At 38.5% G+C, this 7924-nt stretch overlaps 1 protein-coding gene across 1 annotated transcript; it reads right to left on the bottom strand.

Annotated features, from left to right (window-relative positions):
* Positions 1-5363: 5363 nt before the first annotated feature.
* On the bottom strand, positions 5364-5825 carry LOC132041544 (uncharacterized). Its single transcript, XM_059432251.1, has one exon. It carries the CDS (start codon positions 5823-5825, stop codon positions 5364-5366), a length of 462 nt encoding a protein of 153 aa, XP_059288234.1.
* Between the last annotated feature and the right edge of the window lie 2099 nt (positions 5826-7924).

Here is a 7924-nt window from a genome sequence, read left to right as displayed (position 1 = left end):
CCAACAGTTTATAAAATAAATGTAACAAATCATGAAAATACAAATTAGATCAGCGAAAGTCTTTATAATTTAAATAATTCAACCAAAACATGACAACGTGCCCAAAAGAGTTACACAACAACTCTTCTTCTACCCACATTCGAATGTATACTAAGGAGCTTCTAGGAATAAAGAATAAATGCCTAATTCATCAGGACGCAGCCCGGAAACTAATATAAATAAATGAAATTAAATAAATAGGGTGTCCCACGAATGAATGTGTGGGCTCACCAAATCAGCAGCAACAACAAGTCCTTCCTAAACGCCCGGAGTATCAACAACCGGCTCTTCTCCATTACCTAACATACCATCAAAGACAACAATGGTATGTCTAAGTGCTTCATACTCAGTGAGTGCCTCGAGGACAATAAGTAATATGAAAATAAATTATAATAATACATAAAGAAATTAGTTCTGAAAAGATAGTATAAAACAGTTATTCAACTTTGTGCTTCTTAATATGATTTGTTAAACAGTTTACAGAGCCGTTTCAAAATCCTAGTTTCAATTATGCTTTAAGTCAATCAGGCATAAATATCAATTCCATAAAAAAGATGGATATCACAATGGCCCATATATGCCCAACTCAATATCAACAACGCTGCGCAATACACCGGAATATGGATTCACGGTGGCTACTCTTCCTCCCGAATAGCAAGGCCATTAATACACCCCAGGTAGCGAACCCGAAAGTGGCTACTCTTCCCGCCGAATAGCAAGGCAATTAATACACTAGGATCCATAGTGGCTACTCTTCCTCCCGAATAGCAAGGCAAACACAACAACAAAATCCATGGCATAGAAGCCGATTCACAAATTGTCTCAAAGTAGTCACACCATCAATAACATTAAAGTTCATTATGCCATATCGAAAGAATAAGTCATTCCAGTCAATGTTTTGAAAACGTACAAATTCTTTACAAATATTTCCGTGTCCCAATTCATCAATGAGAATGTCATTATCAACTCTTAACCATCATTATTAAGCATCTCTCATAGAGGAAAACATTCATAATATCTTATACATATATAGGGTTTGTTACAATCTAGGTTTAATGTGGGTTTGTCCCCTCACACATATTAATCATCATTTAGACATGAATTAGAGTTCAAAAAACACGAAAAGATTACTTTTCCTTTCATTCATTAAAGAATCTTGAATAAAATTTATACTTCCAACAATAGTTTCAAAAAGTGATTTTCATTCAAAATAAGTTTTTAAAAGAGAGACATACCTTAATTTGTTAAACAAGGTTTAACAATTTAGTTTTCTAATAAAGAACACCCAAACCCTAGCTTGAATCATTTTGGGAAGAATTATGTTGCAAACCCTAGGTTTTGGTCACAAGAATCATGTTAAGTGTTATAGCCCGTACTTTGTATGTTCGGACATTTCGAGATAGTCGTGGAATGTTAGAAAGTAAGACTATTTCCCCAACAATTTCAATGTGTAAGTGGGTTATGGATATTGTTTACGAGTATTATTAGTACGGAAATATTGGGAAAGGCTAAGGGCAAAAAGGAAAATTCGCAAAATGGTTTATGGAAATAATGTGTAAGTCTAGGGGCAAAATGGGAATTTCACAAAAATTTCTTGGAGATTCTTAAAGGGCTTGGCCGTGTGGTACCTAAGTATATGCCTACAATTTTCATGGGGACTAATTGTATATATGTGTAAGTGTGTGGACTAAAGCTTATACAAGAAGCTACTTAGTCTTCTTTAAGTTAGTTTTGAGAAAAGTCAAGAAAATGGAAGAGAACTCTAGAAAAAAAAAAATGAAGAAAAAGGAGCATGTGCCTTTCACATGCTTGAAAAGTCTAGATATATATTTATATGAGAGAGAGGTCATCTTTTAGTTGAAGACAATTGAAGAAAAGAAAGAAAGAAAACAAGAAAAAGAGGAATATAGTAGGCATACGGCCAAGCTTGAAGAAAAAGAGAACCTTGAGAAAAAAAATTCAAAAATTATTTTCCTACTAATTGGAAGGTCCTTAGCAAAGTGAAGTACTTGTTGGGGCAAGAGAAACACCTATTCTTGCAAGTTCATAACCTTAGCTATGTGGGGAAGTTGAAGAATTAAGAGGAAAAGGTAAGGTCTAACACTCTCTTTCATATGTTACGGATGGCCTATGCATGTCGTGAAGTATTGTAGAGTGAAGAAATGAATGAAATTCATGAAGCATGGACATTTGTGGTATGGCCGAATATGTGTATTATAGTGTGTAAAGATGTTGAGTTAATTTTATGTAGTATGTTTCTTGTTATTGTGATGCCAAGAAATGGAAGAAGTTCATGAAATGTGTGTGTTACAAGGGTTGGCCGTGCATGTGTGATGTAGTGTAGAGAGAATGGACCAATTTTATGTAAGGTGTTGTGTTGTGTTGTATTGCATGGGAAATAATGAATGAATTTTATATAGCATATTGTGTTGTTGTTGTGATGTGTAAAGATGGAAAATTCATGGAAAAATTATGTTTGTAGTTGTGGTGGCCGAATGTGAAAGTGGTTAGCAAGTTATGGTACTTGATTCCATTTAGTATTTTAGTTGTTGTTGTAGTGAATTCTATGATGTTGAATGAAAATATAATGATTTGAAGTGAGACATGGGTAGGAAGATTGTAAGCTATGGTAAATTGATGTAAATTGATATTCTAGTTGTTGTTGTTATGGAATATGTGACGTAAAATGAAAGTGTTGTTGAAGCCAACGAATGTGCATGATAATGAAATGTATGGTTGTTGTTGAAATTGAAGGTTTCGGATAAAGTAGTATGTCGTTTGAGTTGATGGAAGGATATGTGAATTGAATTGAATTGAATTAAATTGGATTGGATTGGATATTGAAGTGTTGCTACAATAAGTGTTGGTATTGTTGATAGCTTGGCCGGGTTGAATTCCGATTGTTGTTGATTAAAATAAGCCGAGTTGGAATCTCGGGATGGTGTATTTACTGAGAAAAATCTTTCGAAATTTCGCAGATAACAAGTAAATGTATTTGAAAGGTTAAGACAAGTACGCGGTAATGAATCTAATGATTGTGTCAATCGTCTTGAATGTAGACTAGCGGCAACAAGTTTGGAAGAATAAGCGTAGCTAGTAAGGCGCGGCACAGGTATGTTAAGGCTCGTCCCTTCTCTTTCTTGGCATGACTCATATGTGAGATGTGTTAAACGTTTCCATAAGGATTTCATTTTCAAAAGCTAGAAGTAATGGTTTTAAAACATGATTTCCTTCCTAAAGGTTTACAAATGTTTACCAAAATATTCATTTTCTCCAAAAACCAAGTTTTATGATTTTGAAAGTTTTTACGATTAAAACGACGAATATGATTTTACAATGACAACGACGATGTTGAATATGAGTAAATGTCTATGATGACTATGTCGAGGATATGGTTCTACCGTGAATATGACAATATGAAAATGTTAAGTTATTTCTTGATTCCTTCACTCTATCTATGGATAATGACTAATTTAAAGATTCCAATTATACGAACGATGTCTTATGATCCTGTTTTATGTTTCCTCACGATGTTACTCTCCATTGATAGTCTCGCCTTATATTAATAGTCCCTTGAGGTGAGACAAATCATGATGATTAATCCATAATGTAATCGGAGGTTTCCGACCTTACGTAACTCCGATAAAGTTATAATTTTTGATTGGGCTCCAATGCATGCTTATGATGGATGTTACAACGGCCTAGAGGGCGGGACATGACCACCACTACGGTAAACGTAGTGGGCAGCACATAACCACACTGGCCTAGAGGGTCGGGCACGACCACCACTACGGTAAGCGTAGTGGGCGGCGTATGATTACACTGGCCTAGAGGGCCGGGCACGACCACCACTACGGTAAGAGTAGTGGGTGGCGTATGATTACACCGCCTATTTGGCCGGGCACGATCCCCACTAGCGGCGGCTATGAAGGTTTACCCCGGACGCGGGCTAATGATGTTATGTGATTCGGACGAGCTATGGATGCATATTAGAGTAACGAAGAAGCATGCATGACTCCGCCTTTAAGAGGCACTCGGATGTCGAGACTACTTTTTACGGACATGATATGTTCTACGGCCCATTCCGCATTCGTTATTACTCGTGAGTACGCTTTTTACTATGTTACTATTCATGCCTTACATACTCGGTATAATGCTCGTGCGACCCTTCTTCTTCGGGGGCTGCGTTCATGCCGCGCGGTACACCCGGATGGACGAAGCCGGGATAGAAGACGTTCTAGCGGAGTTAGCGAGCCCCACTTGTTCTTGGAGTCCGCCGAGTCGAGTTTATATGCTAGGATCTCTGGATTGAAGTTAGAGACTTTGCAGACAGAGTCATGAGTGTAGTATGTCAGTTCGGACAGCGGCTTCATCAGCCAACACGTCCTGTTGTTTTATGTTTCAAAAAAAAAAAAATCTGGAGGCTTGTCTACGTTTTCTATTACTTGTTGACGTAAGAATTTTTGGAAGATTTGATATGTAACGAGAGTCAGCGGGTTCGCTCGGCTCCAAACGTGGGGTCGGGTGCCCATCACACCCTAGTAAAGTCGGGGTGTGACATTAAGAATCATGGGTTTGATGTTAGAATGAATCAGTAATGTTAAGGATGTTCTTACCTTTGATTTGAAGACTTGGAGGAATGATTTTCGTCCTTAGGGTTGTTTAGAAAGTGGAGGAATAAACAAAACAAGTGTCTTATTTATATTTTTCTGGTGAAAACGGGCCAAAGGACGCCCCCGAAGGACGGACCGTCCTTTAGTTGAAATTTCCAGAGAGTTCTGGTGATTTTTAAGGTGTTACAGTTGCATGTTACGGGCTGTAACACTTGTTACGGTCCGTAACGTCTCACCGTAACACTGGCCAAATTTCCAGCAAAGACAGGCTTTAGTAAAACGGCCATAACCTTCTGTACGTAACTTTGCTTGAGCTGGGCTACCTACCATTGGAAATCTATTTCAAAGATCTACAACTTTCATCAAGGAAGTTTCTCCAAATTCGCCACAAATTTTTATGAAAATCGCCTAGAAGAGAGACCAACCAAAACTTAGGCGAACTTAAGAGCCCTTAAGAACTTCACAAGTTGGTTTGACTTCAAAACGACCATCTTCCACCCGAATTCATCAAGAATGGATTCATATAGATATAACATCATCTTAACACTAGATTTTTACATGTTCACACCTAGTTTTAAGTTTACAGGGTGTTACATTATCCCCCCTTTAAGATCATTCGTCCTCGAATGAGAATCGTATTCTAGGAAGGTTATTAACCACCACCAATTTTAACCACACAATCAATCACCTTGCGAACGAATAGCTTAAAACTTAACTCATACCTAAAATAGGGAACAATTGAGGATATCTCTTCTTCATGTTCTCTTCCGATTTGCAAGTAGCTTCCTCGGTATTATGATTTTGCCACAACACTTTAACCGACGCAACATCCTTTGTTCTCAACCTTCTAACTTGGCGATCCAAAATCTGAACCGGTTCTTCTTCATAAGACAAGGACTCATCCATCTCAACCTCTTCACAGTTCAACACATGAGAAGGGTCAGGTTTATACAACCTCAATATCAAAATGTGAAACACCGGATGAACCATGAATATCTCAGCCGGTAATCTCAACTCATAAGCTACCTTCCCAACTCTTCTAGTAATCTCATAAGGACTAATGTAGCGAGGACTAAGCTTCCCCTTTCTGCCAAAACGCATTACCCCGTTCATAGGTGACAGTTTCAAGAAAACCTTGTTAACAACAACAAATTCCAATTCTCTATGCCTCATGTCCGTCTAAGACTTTTGTCTACTCTGAGCCGGTCTTAAGTCATTGCACAATAAGATTTGCCTTTTCAATCGCCTCATGAACTGAATCAGGACCCAATAATTCTACTTTGGTGGGTTTAAACCACCCAATTGGAGATCTGCAATGCCTCCCATAAAGAGCCTCATTAGGAGCCATCTGAATACTCGCTTGATAACTATTGTTGTAAGAGAATTCCACTAAAGGTAGGTGTTCATTCCAACTTCCTCCAAAATCAATTGCACAAGCACGCAACATATCCTCCAGAGTCTGCTTGCCCATCAGTTTGAGGATGAAAAGGGGTACTCAAATTCACTCTAGTGCCCAAACCTTCCTGAAAGGATTTCCAAAACTGAGCAGTAAATTGCGTACCTCTGTCAGATATAATCGATGTTGAAACACCATGCAATCTAACTATCTCCTTTAGATATAACTTAGAGTACTCCGCCGCAGTATATGACGTCCTCACTGGGAGAAAATGGGCAGACTTTGTGAGTCTATCCACGATCACCCAAATCGAATCAAATTTGGCCTTTGTGTGAGGTAAACCCACAACGAAATCCATATTGATCACCTCCCACTTCCACTACGGAATCTCGATATTAAGAACAACATAACAGTGTCTTTGATGTTCAGCCTTCACCTGTTGACAATTCAAACATTTAGCCACAAAGTTAGAAATATCGACCTTCATGCTTCTCCACCAATAGTGCTGCTTTAAGTCCTTATACATTTTGGTGGATCTCGTGTCACGACCCAACGCCGTAGGCCGTGACTAGTGCCCGACTTGGACACCCGTATACCCTGTTACCCATAATCATATACTACTAGCATGAATGGCTGATCTAGAAAGGAAGGCAATACAATTGCAAATCAAGCTACTTATCTCTTGAAGAGTTGTAATCTTTAATAGTCAATCTAACGCAAAAGCGACGCAAGGCATCATATATATATATATAGGGAACTTCCCAACAAAACATAAGTCGAGAAGGCTACTTTCATACCACAATTTGCCATGATAAACATATATGTCTACGCAAGCGACAAGGCTGCCACTACGAATGGGTACGCCCAAACATAAACCATAACACAACAACAAAATAACAATCCCATACGAACCCACACATGTGACCCGTACCTCTAAGAGTGACAACGACATCATATGACGGGACAGGGCCCGTCGTACCGAACAACAACATATATACATGTCAAAAGGTTATACCACGAAAGTATGCTCGAACAAAGAAGCACTCTGTGATAGCCGAGTAGATACCCTAAGGCAGGCGGATCTCCGAAACGACCGTCTGCACCTGCGGGCATGAAACGCAGCCCCCCGAAGAAAGGGGGTCAGTACGGAATATGTACTGAGTATGTAAAGTATGAGACATAGTAAATAGAATCATATCTGAGACAAGGTGTATAGGACTCAATGCAACAACAGAGTTTCATAAAACTTGCCTTTGAACATGGGTCATTTGTATCGTTCTCATATCAATATCAATATAATGCTTTATAATCAAAACTGCACAATCATTCTGTATATAACATATATAACGTGTCCCGGCCCTTTAATAAGGACTCGGTATTTATAATCATAACATCATAAACGTAAACATATTCGTGTCCCGGCCCTTTAGTAAGGGACTCGGTAATAAGGAATCATATGCCATCCTGGCCACCTCCCCATATCATCACATCATCATATCATCATATCATCATATATATATATATAACGTGTCCCGGCCCTCTAGTGAGGGACTCGGTGAATAGTATAATAGTTGTGCGCACGAGAACGTACCCTGGCCCGGGACTCAGTGAAGGATATAGCGGTAAGCACGAGCGAGTAATAAGCAACCACATATATATAAAACACCTTTGAGACTCAATGAATAGTAACTAAATCAATTCTCGAACGTTAGCATGTTACATCTCATGAAAATCAAGCATACTTATGCAATTTCTTTTAAAAGAAATTAGAACTCTTGTATATCACATACTAGTCAATCATGTAATAAGTAATGAAATCATAACTTGACTATCCCAATACTTTCAACATTAAGAACGAATAACAATCACATGTCGC

The sequence above is a fragment of the Lycium ferocissimum genome, unplaced genomic scaffold, assembly GCF_029784015.1.
Source record: "Lycium ferocissimum isolate CSIRO_LF1 unplaced genomic scaffold, AGI_CSIRO_Lferr_CH_V1 ctg10601, whole genome shotgun sequence".
Lineage (NCBI taxonomy): Eukaryota > Viridiplantae > Streptophyta > Magnoliopsida > Solanales > Solanaceae > Lycium > Lycium ferocissimum.
This window is presented reverse-complemented; position numbering and strand designations above follow the sequence as displayed.

Excerpts from the sequence above, each read along its gene's own strand:
- LOC132041544 (XM_059432251.1), bottom strand. The coding sequence starts at position 5,825 with ATGAGGCATAGAGAATTGGAATTTGTTGTTGTTAACAAGGTTTTCTTG.